The 18,215-nt window shown below is 41.5% G+C and overlaps 1 protein-coding gene across 3 annotated transcripts; it reads right to left on the minus strand.

Moving 5' to 3' along the window:
- Nucleotides 1-7,882: 7,882 nt before the first annotated feature.
- LOC143345422 (glutamyl aminopeptidase) lies at nt 7,883-16,354 on the minus strand. Of its 3 annotated transcripts, none has more exons than XM_076772532.1 (16): nt 16,260-16,354; nt 14,663-14,909; nt 13,740-14,154; nt 13,513-13,660; nt 13,156-13,426; nt 12,932-13,102; nt 12,644-12,741; nt 12,439-12,573; nt 12,073-12,371; nt 11,908-11,993; nt 11,655-11,782; nt 11,383-11,586; nt 11,123-11,202; nt 10,902-11,050; nt 9,101-9,233; nt 7,883-8,990 (listed from the first exon to the last, which is right to left on the minus strand). In XM_076772532.1, exons 2-16 carry the CDS (start codon nt 14,868-14,870, stop codon nt 8,615-8,617), a joined length of 2,901 nt encoding a protein of 966 aa, XP_076628647.1. In that variant the 5' UTR covers nt 14,871-14,909; nt 16,260-16,354; the 3' UTR covers nt 7,883-8,614. The 3 variants fall into 3 exon arrangements, with proteins under 3 accessions (XP_076628647.1, XP_076628645.1, XP_076628646.1); XM_076772530.1 differs by having other exon boundaries at nt 16,228-16,351; XM_076772531.1 differs by lacking the exon at nt 16,260-16,354 and adding an exon at nt 15,451-15,855.
- Between the last annotated feature and the right edge of the window lie 1,861 nt (nt 16,355-18,215).

Genomic DNA, 18,215 nt, shown 5'->3' on the forward strand with positions numbered 1-18,215 from the left:
GAAAGAACGAATCAGGAAGCGTTAGAAATTTATTTGGTCGCGCATATCGAAGGAAACGGAGACCGTTGGCGCGTTTCACACCGAAGCTCTACGAAACGAAGCCAAACATCGCGTTCGTTTATTGCTGCGTTTCACTACAATGCTCTGGATACGTTTGCAAAGGGTACGCTGTTCCGATTCTCAGCTCGAGGAAAATGGTAACGCAGAACATCGAAGAAAGATTAAACGGAACAACGTCATCGAGCCACAGCGCGACGAGAGAACGTACACGGTCGATGACTGATTTTTTTTTGGTGAACATCGGGTTCGAAACGCGCAAAAGCATAAAAGTGGACCGCCAATTTGAAAGTAGCATCCGCTTTAGGCATTCACCTAACAAAAGGTCGCTTTTTGCACCTGCGTTCTCGACCTCGGCCCTCCGGTCCGTTCGATAATCTTCCGAACCGAGTTCGTTCCAGGAGAACGACTAACAAAATGGAAAGCCACGTTTACGATTATTTATCTATGTAAATAACCAGTTTATTTAATATTTAAGCAGTTTCGAAATAACTACGCGACTCACACGTTCCCGTCGAAATTAACACATTTTCTCACGACCCCTCTAACCCAGTTTCAAAATTACTTCAGCGCGAAGGAAGCACGAAAATTTGAAAAATTTGTGGAAGCTAGTTGAAATTGATGAAAGTCCGTAACTTTCATGAGACGAGAGATAGTCGAGACGATATTCAAATTTGTCGGTCGACGGATACTCCATCGAGTGCTTTCCTCGTGCATCGAACGGTCAATGAAACCAGTAAGAAAAGAACACTTCACCTGTTGCATGAAAAGCACTCGTTCCCAATGGCCTCGTTCCCTTTTCAGACCCTGACTTATCGGACAGATCATCCACGAAATGGATTTCCACCAGTTTGTTGCATAACTCGATACCTTAACGACGTGCATCGATTCCCTTCGATTTCAATTTTAGCTACGCGTCACCTGTTGCATTCGATCGATCCAAACATGGATTCGTCGAACAATTGACAGCACTACGACGTCACGCGGACAAAAAGTAACGTTAGACGTTATTTTCTTATTGCTACTTCTTGCTCGTTCGAGAATGTAATCTGAAACTTTCGTTCGCTATGTTCCATAGCCGGGGGGCACGAAATCCACAGTCTACTCATTAGCAATCGTTAATTAGTTTCGTTTCCCTCCGATCATTCTGTGCGGTTGAATGCGCGCAATTAGCGCGAATCCTTCGAGCGTGCATGCAGTGGCACTTTGTTCCTCGTTCCTAGGAGACACGGCAAAGAGTAATTGAATTGGACGTCGCAACGTCGTTGGTCTGTTTCAAAGAAGAGTTCGTCTTCGGGACCAATTAAAGTCTCCGAGACTACAGAACTTAATTCCTTAACGAGACTATTAAGCGCGAGACACGCTAATGTTTCTGTATCCTCGATGACCGCTAAGAAAACGAAATATAAAAAATTCGTTGAAAATTATCGCGTCAAAACTCGGATCTTATCATCCCTTACGTCCAGAAGATATTCTATCGTTTAATAAAAGGACATCTGTTCGACCGTAATTTGCGCAAAAGACTTTGGTACGTTTCCTTACAATTTCTGAATACGAATTGCCACTTCGACAAGTACTTGGCAACATCTTGACGATGGTTCGATAAAATGGCTTCCGTATCGAACCTCCTGGCGCGAATACACTCGGAATTTCCAGCGTTTCTTTGTTAAGTTACGCAAGTACGATACTTCTTGTTCTTTTTCAGGTTGGGAAGTTTTGATCGATCGCGCGGGAATAATTTAGACGCACGTGCAAAGATGACTTTTCGACTTCCGTTTAGACCATTCCGTACGTTCCTGGAAATAAATTAAATGCATCCTTTAAGCTGTCTCGTGTCTTGTTGTTTATTAATTCGGTTTATTTCCCAATCGAAATCGATCGACGGCGGTGCGCGGATTCGTTCGCCGTAAAATCGTTGAATAAATAATGCCACGTTGAAAATCCCGCGGCCGAATCAAAACGGCTGGCCTGGCCAACTGTGATATCGGATTAAGCGAGTGGGTTTTCAATGATTAATCCGCTCGGGCCGAGAGAACGGGTAATTATTCTGTGGCGATCGTATTATATTTCGACAAATGGTCCTCATTATTCAGCCACGCGACGAGCATTTTCAACGAGGACGAACCCCTGCGGTCCATCCAAGTCTGACAAGTTCGATAAAACTTGTCCAACGACTGCACGTTTAAAAATTTGCTTGCTTGCAGGCACAAAAGTTCGTAAACGCGTTGGAACGAAATTCTGTCGCGCAGGGGTTGGCTGTGCGTTATTCGACGAAGTGACTTTCACGAAGTAACGAAATATTCTAAGAAATGTTCCCGAAACGCGTCGACTCTGATTTACGTTCCACGTAAAAGGAATTCCTCGTGTCGAGCTAGACCAATAACCGCATACAAATATCTGTGCATGCCACCTTCGCCTCCTGGTCTTCCGTCGTCGAATTCCAGCGACGAATATCTTTTCTCTGCTCTCGTAGTCGGTTCCTTCAAAAGACAGTTGGTTTTAAAATAATCTGCATCTATTACAGGGACCAACAATGGATAAATACGAAAATCAATCAAGCTATTCCAGTACCATCTTCTAAAGAACCACAAACTACTTTATCGAGGCCAAGAATTGAGCACACAAACGTAACTGCTTTGTAACAACAAATTCAGGACCACCGATATGCAATTCCTGTTCAGTTAATACCTAAGCACACAAATGAGTTCTCCAAACTAGCGAATGTATTAAAAGAACACGGATTACTAGATAAAATTTAAATTAACACCGACGTGGTATCTGAGGATCTTGTAGTCGATGCGACCTTACGAATAAAAGGATTAAAAAAAATGAATTTGTGTTTTGAAATTCACTTCTCGTCATTTCGTATATGTAAATTGCCTTCGCCAAGGTGAACGAGCGATAAATTATGCTCGAATTAAAACATTTCGTTTAATTCTACTTCTACCGGCGTGTTTACTCGACGGCACCGGATAGATTTATTTACCGCGAGATGTTATCGATCCGCGAAACGTTCTGCGCCTCGATCGTCGTTCGCGACTTTCCGCGAGATTCAAAACACGATGAAGATTGCACGGATGCATTATAATTGGCAGATTGCCCGCGTCTAAAATCGGAATGTAATCCTTGCACAGTCGTTACACCAGCGACTGTTTATTGGCGCGTGAATTATTGTCGTCGGAAGTAGCGGCAGCGAGTTTTGTTCCAACTATAAATAATAACTTTCTGTTTCGCTTGATTGTAACATCGAGTCCATTAATGATGCTCTCACGAAATGAAAAAAAATACACACGGTGTATCTTATCGTCCGATAAGATTGCACGAACTTTCCGCGAACCTGCGCACATTTCATCCCTCGGACAGCATTTCTTCGCGTCTGCTTGTTTTCGAACGGAAAATATTAATAACGAAAATCTCCGTTTCCAGCGACGATAATTTATATCTCGATCCGGCGCGTTTACATCGAGAGGCCAGCTAAAACGCTGCAAAACATATTGATGCACGAACGATTCGAAGAAACGTACATTTACGACGCAACAAACTTTTCGAACTACTATTTTCTATGACGCGTAGAAAGTTAATTCGATACGGATACATGGAAATATTCCACATTTTTCGTACACTGTCGTTGATACCAATTGGCCGTGATCACGGATGCAAAGACATTTTGAAAATCTGCGTGCCGTTTGCCCCGTAGATGCCCTAATTATTCCAGTATGATAATTCGAGAATTTTTATGCAGCGAGAAGATCGATGCTTTAAAGTGGTCGGGCCAATCCTCGTGCAAATTTCATGGAGCATCTACAGGGTGTTCGGCCACACCTGGGGGAAATTTTAATGGGGGATTCTAGAGGCCAAAATAATACGAAAATCAAGAATACCAATTTCTTGATGGAGGCTTCGTTAGAAAGTTAAAGTTCCGCCAGAATTGAATTTTTTTCTAGAAAATGCGCCAGATTTCGAGGGTATGTCTATTCACCAAAAGTGATTGTAATTAACCCCTCTAGCTAAAAATAATTTTTCTAGAACGATTTGAAATTTTTTTTTTCCGTGGAAATATTTCACATCTTCTCGAATTTTTTTCTCGAAAGTGGGTAGGATTTCGAGGGTATGTCTATTCACCAGAAAGTATTGTAATTAACCCCCCTAGCTAAAAATAATTTTTCCAGAACGATTTGAAATTTTTTTTTTCCGTGGAAATATTTCACACCTTCTCGAATTTTTTTCTCGAAAGTGGGTAGGATTTCGAGGGTATGTCTATTCACCAAAAATTATTGTAATTAACTCCTCTAGCTAAAAATAATTTTTCTAGAACGATTTGAAATTTTTTTTTTCCGTCGGAAAATTTCACATCTTCTCGAATTTTTTTCTCGAAAGGGGGTAGGATTTCGAGGGTATATCTATTCACTAAAAATGATTGTAATTAACCCCTCTAGCTAAAAATAATTTTTCCAGAACGATTTGAAATTTTTTTTTTCCGTCGAAAAATTTCACATCTTCTCGAATTTTTTTCTCGAAAGTGAGTAGGATTTCGGGGGTAGGTCTATTCACCAAAAATTATTGTAATTAACCCTCCTAGCTAAAAATAATTTTTCTAGAACGATTTGAAATTTTTTTTTCCGTCGAAAAATTTCACACCTCGAATTTTTTTCTCGAAAGTGGGTAGGATTTCGAGGGTATGTCTATTCACCAAAAATGATTGTAATTAACCCTCCTAGCTAAAAATAATTTTTCTAGAACGATTTGAAATTTTTTTTTTCCGTCGGAAAATTTCACACCTTCTCGAATTTTTTTCTCGGAAGTGGGTAGGATTTCAAGGATATGTCTATTGACCAAAAATGCTTGTAATTAATCCCCGCAACCGAAAATAATTTTTCCAGCACGATTTGACATTTTTGAATTTAATTGTTAATAACTATTTAATAAAGTCTCCATCAACAAATTGGTATTCTTGATTTTCGTCTTATTTTGGGCTCTAGAATCCCCCATTTAAATTTTTCCCAGGGGTGGCCGTACACCCTGTATACGATTCGGTTCGAAATATAAACGAGGAGACATATAAGGAATTATAAAAATATAAAATAAATTTATTTAGGACTGCTTAGCTATTATCGAACGAAATGTTATAGAGTGCCTCGGTCAGGTTATTTCTACTATTGACATTTTGTGGGACGAATGTTCGTAGATACCGAAACGGAGAACAGAGTCAGAGATAATGGAGGACAACGGCAATTTAATAGATGCGAAAGGACGTTCCGTGACGTCATCAGGATGAATATGGTCCCTTGGTCGGAGCCCTAAATGCTCGTACGTCACGCGTTTATGGACCGCGACGGAATTATTAGATAGCGTCCGACGGATCGAAAAATTAGCAAGATTACAGGGGATTGAATCAAACGGGACTATAAATTAGTCCTCGATAAGAGAGCACGGTTTTCAGACGGACGAGACGGTTCTATTTTTTGGCAGAATGCTAGATAAGATATTCGGTTCTTGGGAATTCGACTCTCCCAATAGTATTAATTTGCTTCACTAAAAGAATTGTTATATTTTGTATTTTTTGTACTACTTTTTTCTACCCGAAGCTAGCAATTACTGTTGAAGCACTTGCGTTTAAAGATCGTTTCCCAATAAAACATGTGGAAAGCGTGGGTGGATTCGATATACACCCTCTGCTCAGGACTTTAGTTTCTTACGTGATGGCTTGTGGCTCGGTCCTTCGAGGGTTAATATCTTATCCTATATAATTTCCATTTATGGGAGCATACAGAGCATACACAACATAAAAATAAGTCTAAAATGTGGAATGAAATTTGTTCGTATAATGCTTCGTTTCCAAGGTAATTGAATTTGGCTACGCGTGTGATCGAATGCGATTTGTCTCTCCATTAGTCTCTATTTCTACTTGTGCCTGTGTCCAAATCGTACTCCATTGCACGCCGTACCTCAGGAATTTTCAAAGTCGATTCTTTCGAGATAAAGTCTCGACGAAATTTAAGCCAGTCAATAATTTCAAATTAAAACTTGAAAAGCTGTCTTTCGACAAGTTTTATAATAAAATAAAATAATCCGTGTATCGCAGAGTTCGTCGATCGGTAAATCAGTTCAGTTCTCTCGGTTCGATTACGCAAGAAATATTTCGAAACCGGTATTTTGGGAACTACCTGGACATTTTCTTGCTTTAATAGGAGTCGTGGAAAGCAGATTTGTATTTCAAAGCTTTCTGATAACGTCGCCCCCGAATCGAAAGGCTACGGATTCGTTTTGAAATCATGAATGAAACGAACCGAATATTAACGAAACTTACGCAACGAACTGTCTGATTTCGGTCCTGAGATTGCAAGCGTGGTCGAGCTAATCGACGATCTAAAATAAAAGATACGTTTGTTATCCCGGGGATTTTATTTTTATTTAAATTATACGTTCGATGCTATCGAAGGCTATCGAGTTACTCATTCTTGAAAAAATATAAAGATCATTCTTCTCAGAAGAGAACAATGGTTCCTTCGCACGAAAACAACCGTTGAGACAAGTTCGTCATGGTATGACGCACGAGCGTTCAACATTACTCGGAGCAGGTTACAAGAATAGTAAAATTCTTTCTTCTGTCTGGCTATTTCATTTTTTTACGGGTTCGACAGTCGAGGGAAAACCTGGACAATAATAACACGAGCAAGTTGCGCAACGCTCGTGGAACGATAAGTGTTAATGGACAAGAGGACAAGCGGCAGCTTGGGCTTCCCAAAGTTCCATTTTCCTAAAAGGTCGACCTGGTCATCGTTTGCCTCGTGGAGAGGGCAACTGTTGCTTCGCGATGGTCCATTAACCCTCTAAAGATGGATAATTTGGGGGTGAACACGATGACCAGGGTCATTTTCACCCATAATAAAATTTCCTTTCTTCTCTATTTCATGAAAAAAAAAAAAACAAATCTGTACAAAAGAGCGCGCAAGTTCTGATCTTTAACAAACAAGAGCTTAATTCGAGATTAGAATCGCTGAAAGTTCACCAATTGCTGTTTCATCGTACTAGCGGCGCGCTTTGGCCAACTTTTGGAAGACATCCAAGTTGGAAACGCGAGGAACCGTTTCCGCCATTTAATTGGTATATTACGTAAATCCGGATTGAGAATTTCTAACAAACCTTCGCGCGATTTTGACACACGGTATGTCCACCGATGGATGAAAATAAAAGAAAAATCGAGCATGTGTTTTTACCGAATGTTTTAATTTGTTGTAGAAAGAAATAGAGTGTTACCTGAAATTATATTTATCACTATAATAGTTATTGGATTCTTCTCTAATCTGTCATTCGAACCATTGATAGAGAGCTTAATTTCGGTCTCAGTTTGTTCAGGGAATGAATTTACGAGGCTCGTTTCGTCAATGACGAATCAATTGACAGATTACGAGGCCTCTTGGGTGGCGGGGCAATCGATGCTACGCGAAAATAAATAAAAGGCTATTATACTTGGCATATCCGTATGTTTCTAGTCGATCGATATTGTTCAAATTATAGTGTCAAAAATGAAAATATACTTGTCGTTTTAAACCATTCCTAGTGTCACTGGGATTATGTAAAATTTTATAATCGTTAGATCTGAAGAGAATCTATAAAAACGAGGACACGGTTATTAAAGGTTCAACTCATCTTCGATTTTCCCTGAGGAAGGCAGGATCGTCTAATCTAGAGAAGTCGATCCAATTGTCTACGAGGGAGAGAACAATTACAGTAACTCAATTTATCCGGTTGATCATTCTTTGATCGAAGTTAGAGGATGTTAGGATATTTCCGTTGCATTTGTTCGCGAGTTAAAAACCCTTCGTGCGCTTAATGACACTTTATTTTTCGAAGAAATTACAGAGCTCCTTGCGCCGGGAGTCACCAGCGACTCGTATAAAAAGAAATGTTTCGTAGAAATGCAGTCGTTGTTGGCACGTAAGTATTGCAAACGCGTTTTTTGTTTTTGTTAAGTAGACGAGGTAAAAGATTAATCTCGCGATTAACGAGTTAAATGCGTTCCGGTGTACTCTGCGGTTAGTTTACTCTCATCGGTATCGGTTCGTGTTGGATTAAAATAAAACTCGGAGAACTGCGAAATGTGTTTGGTCTGAAACTTTGTGGAAACTGGAAATTTCGAAGACACAGTCCAGCTATGATTTGGGATATTTTGGCAACACGGACACCACATGCTCTGTTGGTCTGTATCAAACGTTGCACGATCATCGAGGATTACTTCGAACAGCAAATGGCTCGATGTTTTCGTTTTAGAATCACTATTTCGTTGGAGAGGTATTCTACTGTAAACCTTCGATTTTTTAATAGACTTATTAAGTCGAACTCATCCCAATTAAATGCAGAATGGCCAATTATTAATATTTCGATGGATATGTGTAGAAGTTATATAGTTTACCTTGTCAATAAATGATCCTGGACCTAAAAGTAGAATACCCCCTTAAATTTGTCAATGTCGATGCTTATTGCATCTTTCTTTGGCGTGGATCGTCAACGCACGCACGCAAACTCACAAACACACAAGCACGTACACGTCAGCCGCTTAATTGGTTCCCACGTGTTCGTTCAGCCAGCTTTCCAGCTTTCCGCTATTTTTGGCCAGCCATTTGATATTGTTCGACACCGTTTCCAACGCTTTTGCTCGATTCATCGCACCAGCGCCGGCGTCAGGATACTTGGCGAAGAACGCCTGGATCTCGTTCAGTTTCGTCTCCGTGGCGAAGGTCTTGGTGATTTCCGGTATCAAAGAACCGAGGTTACGATCGTTCAAGGTGTATCTGTTCACGAGGAACTCCCAATTGGAACGAACCCAGTCCCAAACGAGCGGAGTTCCCACGGGATTTCCGGAAATGGCCGACAGGCAACCGAAGAAGTCCTGAGAGCGAACGTAATTCTCGTCCGTGGCTGTTGCTATGAATCTGTACGAAGAACGAATGTTTAAAAGAGGCCATAGTGGATTGTAACTTTGTACAACGGTTGATCGATAATTAAGATGCTTAAATCTAGTCTCGAATTAAAATTTAGTTACTTGTTCAGAATCCAGGCAGATCGTATTCCGGCCAATCCGCGCATTAATTTCAGCTTCTCCGTCGAGTCGGTTTCAGCGACAAACCGTTTGAACATCTTGTTCCACGCTTCCTCGTCGCCGACATCATGCATTCCTGCAACGAGAACCATTAACCCTAAATTTACCACGATAGGTCATCTACTCAGTTGAACAACTCATATTTTTGTATAAATAACATTTAGTATCAAATTCTGGTTAGCTTCCAATGTAAATAGGAAATATACATATAGCACAGATGAAAAGAAAGAATCTTCAGTTTCCACTGGCTTAGAACAGTCTAACAACGCGTATTAAAAACACTAAAACTTTAGTCGCGTGCAGTTCCGAAACTACTAGTGTTTTATTAATTATTGAGGCATTGTTAGCGGCGGGGAAGCTTCCTCTTTAAAATAGTTTTTTGTTTTTGACGATCGGACTTCCCGTTCCGGAGATATCGTAATTTATGTAAAGACGTATTTTTTAAATTTCGCGCTCCGTCTTACGAACGCCTATCGACGCGTATTAAAAATGCTAAAACTTTGGACGCGTGCAGTTCTGAAACTACTAGTGTTTTATTAATTATTGAGGCATTGTTAGCGGCGGGGAAGCTTCCTCTTTAAAGTGGCTTTTGGTTTTTGACGATCCGACTTCCCGTTCCGGAGATATCGTAATTTATGTAAAGACGTATTTTTAAAATTCCGCGCTCCGTCTTACGAAAGCCTATTGACGCGTATTAAAAATACCAAAACTTTGGACGCGTGCAGTTCCAAAACTACTAGTGTTTTATTAATTATTGAGGCATTGTTAGCGGCGGGAAAGCTTCCTCTTTAAAATGGTTTTTTGTTTTTGACGATCCGACTTCCCGTTTCGGAGATATCGTAATTTATGTAAAGACGTATTTTTAAAATTCCGCGCTCCGTCTTACGTAAGCCTATCGACGCGTATTAAAAATACCAAAACTTTGGACGCGTGCAGTTCCGAAACTACTAGTGTTTTATTAATTATTGAGGCATTGTTAGCGGCGGGGAAGCTTCCTCTTTAAAATGGCTTTTGGTTTTTGACGATCCGACTTCCCGTTTCGGAGATATCGTAATTTATGTAAAAGGTAATTTTTCTAATTTGACTATCTCTGTCCTCGTCTAGCGGAGTCGGACCTCCTTGTCGCACGTGCGTGTGCTGACCTACCCCGCGTACGTGACTCTCGTGACCTAGTTCCGGCGTAGTATTTCCAAGAATTTACTACGCGCTACTATCTACGCGCGCGGGGGGATGAATGAACTCGCGCGAGCGCATCAAAAACGTAAACAAACTTCGGACCCTTATATCTCCGTAACTAGCCACCGCATCGACTTGAAACTAAAATTGCTATATCTTCGGAACTAATAGAGCTATCTGCTCTCACAAACGCTCATTTTAAAGGGCATTTCATCCTCTATCCAATGAACGTAATTACTTTTATAATTTATTTTGTCTTCTATGTTTATTTTGAGATTTACTTTGACTCTACATACCCAAAGAAGTTTCAGCAATAAAACTAGATTATAAATTGTTTACTTAATTGAAAATGAATTTAAATTTGTATATAGGATGTTTGTGTAATTACTAGCCAGGATTTTAAGATAAATAATTGTTTTCTCTAGAATTAACTACGTTATCGACTTGGAACAAAATCATTTGACCGGTCAAGGTAGGAATGGTTATATATAAAGTATCGGGAGACTCGACTGGCTCCCCGATCGAAATGTCGCGGAAATACGATAAAAGTAATGCGTAAATAATTCACCGTAATAGTAAACGAGCTGTCGAATGTCAGGATGTGGACGAACATCTGTTGCATCTTGGATCCAACTGGTGAACAGAGTTCCAGCGTGAAACAGGCATGCCTGGTGTCCCACGGAGCAAGCTAATTCAAGAATGGACGTTCGAAGTCTCCTGCACGAGAGAAAACGATCCAAGATGAAGTTTCTGCAGGGAAATTTAACTTGGAGATCATTTTTTACGTACAGAGTGATGCGATCGTTGGAGTCTCCAATGGTCCACGTTACGTGATTGTAAATATCGTCCATCAAATTTCTCACGTATTGCTAGATGATATTGATAGTTTATTAGTATTATCAAATGCCTGTGTTCTGTGTCGAAAATACTCTTAATAATATTTAAACGTCCTGGGCGACTCGGTGCATTATCCAGTGTAAATAAGAACACGAATAATAATTCGAATACGTTGCAAAAATTGTAACATGGATAATATGAGGTAACTTTACCTTAAACTTGGACGACGAGCTGTTGGACGATAACAGTGTATCGATGGCTGTCAATTTCGACGCGGCGACCATCCACGGGACAACATGGCGTTCCTTAGGAAGGTACGCCGTCATGTTCATCGCGACTCCGTAATCGAGTTCTCCAGCCGCTGCCAAACTGAACGCGTCTTCCAAAAGGTGCGCTCTGTCCGACACTGACAATTTCTGCGGATCAAACGTGGAAAAAGAGTCGAATCGATCGTAAATAAATCGCGAAGCAACATATAATTCACCTTGTGATGATCTCGAAGCAAATTGTTAAGAATCTCCCACTCGGTCGGTTCGTAATTAACCCGATAATATCCAACTTCGTTCGCGTTGAACTTGATCCAGTCGATCGTCTCGTTAAACTCGATCTCCACTACGAAGTTGAAACGACAGTTATAGCAACGCGTTAGCGCGTTAAACGCCAAGCGAATTTTTGTTCAAAACGTATTATAAACCACTAGCAATTATCAATGAGTTTCTACTGGATTAAACAATTACAGTTGTTTGCATCCTTCTGGAACCACAAAAGCGTAGGTTCGGACGTTTTGCTCGTGATGTAAGTAACAGGTATAGTCCACTTGTAGCTTCGAAACGAAATATATAATTGAGTATCTCCTATAGACATTTTTATATAGTTTAAGCCGTACGCGTTAGGCTACTTACCCGTATTCAGAGTCCGAGGCATCGAACTGGGCGTCAGGATTGGTCAAGAATCGTTTCTGCGTTAACACGTATTTATTGCCGGACTTTCTCACGCTCACCACGGGGAAACCTTTCTGCCTTGTCCATGTATCCATGGTGGCCGTCACGTTCACGTTCGCCGGCGAAACGTCCTGCAAGATCTTGAAAAAGTCGGCCGTCTCCGCGTTGGCTAGCATGAATTTATTCAAGTAAGTGTGGATACCGGCGTAGAAGGAGTCAGGTCCAATGAAGTTCTCCATCATTCGAAGCAACGACGATCCCTAACAATTAATCGAAAGTGAAACGAAGGTACGGACACGAGTCGATAGACAATTATCGATTGTGAACCTTTTTGTAAGATATCTCATCGAAGATCGCGGTTATTTCGTCGGGGTTGTTGACGGTCTGTACGATCGGGTGGGTGCTCAGTTTCGCGTCGGTCACGAACACGCTGTGCATTTGCTCGATCAGGAAAAAGTCCATCTGAAACCGTGAAGACGTATTTTCTGGTACACCGTACAGCCACGTGAAAATGGATAATTCTATAACCGACCATCCCCCAGTCGGGGAAAATTCCATCCGCGCTTTTGTACTGCATGAAAGAAGCGAAGCCCTCGTTCAGCCACAGATCGTTCCACCAGGACATAGTAACTGAAAGACGGATGGGAATTTAAACGATAAATAAATTTTGATCGTTCGAAAATAGCATCCGCAGCTTGCCAATAAACAAAGGAACATCGGTAGACGCGCGCACAATTGCGTACGCCTCGTAGTATCAACGATCGTTTCGCGTTAAATAAACGCAAGATTTTATAGCCACCAGAGGAATAAACGTTCTTACCCAAATTTCCGAACCACATGTGCCCGAACTCGTGGCTGATCACGGTGACGATGTCGTAGGTGTTTGCCGTGCTACTCGTCCCCTCGTTGTACAACAGCCTTGCTTCTCTGTAAGTGACGAGGCCCCAATTCTCCATCGCGCCGGACACAAAGTCGGGAATGGCCGCCATATCTACGAATCGAATGTTAAACATCCAACGTCTGTAATATTGCTCGTACGCTTACCAAGTTTTGGCAGCGGGTAATCGACGTCGAAGAGGCCGATGTAGTATTCGATGATCTTGACGCCTACGTCGAGGGCGAAGGAACCCTTCTCTTTCTGGGCCCTGGTGGTGTACACGCTCACCGGAAATTGACGACCGTTCAGGCCCTTCGCCGTTTTGGTCTTAGCGACGAAATCGCTGACTATGAAGCAAGTTAAATACGTAGACATTGGCACGCTCTTTGCGAACGTCACTGTCGTCAGTCCGGGTGACGGATGATTCACCTGGGTGCTCTACGAAATGCAAATAACCCCGTGAACCGTAGATTTTAAACCTATTCTCTGTTCTTTGTAGATTAAAGGATCTTTTCGATTTTTACCTCGACGTTCATGTTGGACAATGCACTGTAACAGTCGCCGGTAGGGTGAACGAGCTTCACCGTGTACTCTGCCTTGAACGATGGCTCGTCGAAACACGGGAATGCTCTTCTGGCGTACGTCGGTTCGAATTTGGACGTGGCGATGTATCTGCCGATAAAAATCCCCGAAAATTGCAACGATCGATCCAAATATTGCGATATCGTTCGATATCGGTACCGAGATTCACCTGGTATTGTTCGCCTCGTCCTTGTACCTGCTGGAGTACAGGCCGACGATCTTGTCGGGTTGCAACGCGCCGCTGAACTCAAAGGTCAAGTGATACAGTCCCGAATGGAGTTCATTTTCCGCCGTGACCGTGACCATTTCGTGTTGCGATACTTGGGCGATCTCGAGAACCTTGATCTCGTAGTTTTCCTCGCGATCGTAGGTCTTCAAGGTGGCGGATGTGATGTTGAGATCCTTCTGGTGAACCACTATGTGATTCCTTCTGTTGAGTACGTCGATCAGGATCGTAACTTTACCTTGGAAGGTGCCCTTGTCGAGGTCAGGGTGCAAGTAGACATCGTAGTGCAGAGGAGTCACGTCCCTCGGTAATCGAAAGGACGAATCGGGGATCGATTGCTGGTTCATCGTGGCGAGAGCTGGAACAGATCAGACACGTATGGTTGCACGTACTTGCCAGCTCGGTTTGTTCTGGATTTTGATAAAGGTATCGGAGTCACGATGATAAGAGAACAAGCGCAAAGTCTGGAATTAAAGTGGCAATATTATTAAATCCCTTTGCGGTGAGCTGATTACACGGAGTTCAATACACGCGATGAAAAACAGTACTATCTCGCTCGTTGGTACTTTCGTAACAATTAAATATCCTATGTCGTCCATTTCGAAATCGGTTTTCAATTTTACAGCCGAACGATTTCGGGTAAATTTTAGAAATTGTACAGATACGAAATTTGGGTGTCGTATCAGGCGAAACTGTGCAAATTCTATAGTGAGAAGCATCACGGTAACAATTTTAAAACTATTGCAACGCGGCGTAACTAGCGAATCCGCGGTAAACGATTTCGAATTTCCCGCCGTTGTTTATCGCGCTCACGTGGATCAACTGTTATCAGCGAACGGTGACAGTGCGTAGAAAAGGCGACTCACAGTATTGATAGCTGGCGGCTTCGACTTTCTGATCGAGGATGACCAGCAACGTGGCCAGAGACGTGCAGATCAGGCTGAGAATAAAGCAGATGCTGCAGGTGAAGCAAAGCAGTCCGACGCCACGGTATAGTTGCGCTCCCGACGTCGAGGACACGACGCTGCTATACCCAACGCCACCTAAACCTCGTTTGGTCGCTTTTGCCTCCATCTAGTGCGCATGTGCCACTTACGAAAAACCAAATTCGAGCTGAAACACGCGGTGCTCGTTCAAATTGTTTTATTCGCGGCATTGACAGGTCGTGTCGTACAACTATTTTTTAGGAACCATTCGTCCTTGTACTTTCACCAGAAATGCAGGAGAATTTTGGGCGGGAATTTCAAACAGGACGGGACACGAACCGAAGAAGGGACGCAGTTTCGTATAATAAGTTTCTCTCCTTTTTACGCGCGTTAATATTCGAATTGTTCGCGCATGCGTGATCAACGCCTTGACTTAATTACAAATTTTGTAATTTATAGTTATCAAACATCTTTCAACTGTTATAACTTTGCGAAAAGAAGTCACACGACAATTTTTCTGGGGTCATTTTATAGGTTGAACCATCTACTTTCATATTTCTAAATTGAATTTTCTCTGTAACCCTTTTACACGAGGTAGCAAATGAAACGTACGGATTATTTTATCGTACGATGCGAGCCTAAAAGATCCGTGGAGGATCGTGGATCCATACACCACCGACGCGACGAGCTATCAGCACTGAATGAGTTCACTACGGTTATTGAATTACCTCTTTCTTGCGTGACGTCCCCTGTCCCGAGTTGACCCGAGAAATTGAATAATAGTCGGGCCAGATGCGATTGGATCAAACGAATCGCCGACTTCCAAACAAACAAAACCACTTTTCGCGAAACGTTGATACCGATTCGGTCGATCGAAGATCGTTTCCGCGTTTTATAACGCGCTATCGCCGCTCTAATCCCACCAATGATCGACTATCTCAGCTCGTCGGAACTATCAAGATCGTTTATCGAACCCCGTGGACGTGATAAGCGGAGATCATCGCTGAGAAATCCAAGATCGAGGCTGCTACCACCGCGAGCGTGATTTAGCGAAAGTTTCAACGATCGATGCGCTCACTTGAACGCGCGTGGACTTTGCTGGAACGAAAACACGCTTTCCACGCAATACTGCGCGGTTGATCACGGAATGATCGATCCGGTAGCTTTGCAAAACGTCAACCGTCAATAGCAGTAACGAATTCTTTCCCGTTTCAACCTTCGAATACGGAGTTTCACCACTCAGGGACGTCGATTAGAATTCAGGCGTGTCACGGTCGCTACCTTTCATTTCTTATTTCTAATATAGATCGAGCTACCTCAGTTTTTTTACTTCCGATATTTAGAATCTAAAGTATTTTTTGTGATCTTGATAGTTTCATTTACCCAGATATTTTAGATTCTAATGTCAGAATGTGGGTTACAATAATGTCTCCGGCAATGTATTAATAATTTAACAGATAATTAATGTAACGTGATTGATAATCGTGTTTGAACCGTCTAGTTACCTTCGATTGTCTTTGTATATTTTGAAAATTACCAGGACGATGCTTTCGTTTGTCCACGAACGAGACTGGTGAACTGCGAGGTGGACAGGTTCTTCTTCGTTCGATCATTGACTGGGAACTGCAAAAAGTACGGTTGGTTGCACGGCAGCTAAGACTTGTTCTTAATTGGATGCAACGGGGAGACGAGTCGAGTGGAAATTCTCGTTTAATTGGGCCAAATTACTGGTGCGCAATTTTGCAATCGTTAATGCGTCATTTTATTAGCAAAACTGGCGACTCGGTTCCCGCGTTATCGAAAGTGTTCACTGTTTACGGGCACAGGGTTCCCGGAGCAGATTGCTATTATTCCGACTATAGTATCCCTACAATTCAGTCATCAATATTTTCTCTTCTGCGAATAAATAAAGTAACGAGTTATTCTACCAGTTGGAAACCTGTTTTGGCGCAATAGTCTCGGTAATCTCGGTTTCTTTGCCGTCGAACATCTTCAAATTTTCTAACCGACAAATCTTTCGAGAGAGGCCTTTCCACCGTTTACTATTTCCCGTTTTAGACGAAAGTAACGGATCTGCGAAACGCAAACCGATCACCGCGCCTAGCAGATCGTCGTACAAACTGACCCAAACGCAAATACCAGGAAGAACGGATTACGTAAATCTACGCCCTGTGTGTGCACAAATCGAACGAGCCGTGAACAAATTTCGGAATGAAATTACGCTGAGCAAACATTACGATTAGGGCTCACGAAACGACGAACGTGCAACGATCCTTCGCGAAATTTTGTAAAGTTACACAGTGACCCTGTGAAAACGATTCGACGCATGTAAAATAAAAATAATTGTTAAAACGGGAATCTATACGGCAACTTTTATTAAAACAGAGTCCAGGTTTAAATTCAGATATTCAAATTCGCTTTTTACCATCGAATACGAATTATTTCGCGTTGTAAATAATGGCGGAGCAAATTGTACGCAACAAGTCGGTGCAACCGTATGACAGTGATCCATTCATTTGGTATCGCTTAGGGACAAACATTTTCTGACCCTGAAAGAGATAACGCGACCGATACATCACAACTAATCATTCTTTTTAATTAATTGTTAGCGTATAAGGAATACCAATGTCAAATGAAAGTAATTACGATTGACTTTCTCGTGTTCATAAAAAGATTGATAACTTCGAGTATGCAGACGATAACGACGTTTCGTTAGTATCTCTTATCGGTGAGTGTACCATATTAATTTTCATTAAAGATCGCAAAATGTTTGAAATTTAATTCTTCGTTCCTTATTTTTGATTGCAAACCTGTGAAATTTTCAAATCATTCTAAAAAAATTATATTTAATTACAGGGGTCAATTGCAAGCATTTTTGGTCATTGCACCCACCCCCGAAATCCTACCCATTTTCGAGAAAAAAATTCGAGAATGTGTGAAATTTTGCGACGGAAAAAAAAATTTCAAATCGTTCTAGAAAAATTATATTTAATTATAGGGGTCAATTACAAGCATTTATGGTCATTGCACACACCCCCGAAATCCTACCCATTTTCTAGAAAAAAATTAAGAACGGGCGGAACTTTAAACATTAATAACTTTTTAACGAAGCCTCCATCAACAAATTGGTATTCTTGATTTTCGTCTTACTTTGGCCTCTAGAATCTCCCATTAAAATTTTTCCCAGGGGTGGCCGAACACCCTGTATACAAAGAAAATTAAATCAAAGACACGAGTATTTCTACAGATAACAATAATTTATTTATAAATACACTGAAAATGTCGATATTGTCCATAGTAAAACATACGCACGCAACGAAAACGATGATGTTTCTCCGTTCTCGACTAATCGCGTACAATATCCCCTACAAACTACGCTTTCATATTTTTGTCGATTTTTCTTTTTTATATATGAACTATACAATCCAATAATATTTCTGTACCCATACCCTGGATTTATAAACATTCACCTGTAAGATCCAGATGTTGGCAA

The sequence above is a fragment of the Colletes latitarsis genome, chromosome 9, assembly GCF_051014445.1.
Source record: "Colletes latitarsis isolate SP2378_abdomen chromosome 9, iyColLati1, whole genome shotgun sequence".
Lineage (NCBI taxonomy): Eukaryota > Metazoa > Arthropoda > Insecta > Hymenoptera > Colletidae > Colletes > Colletes latitarsis.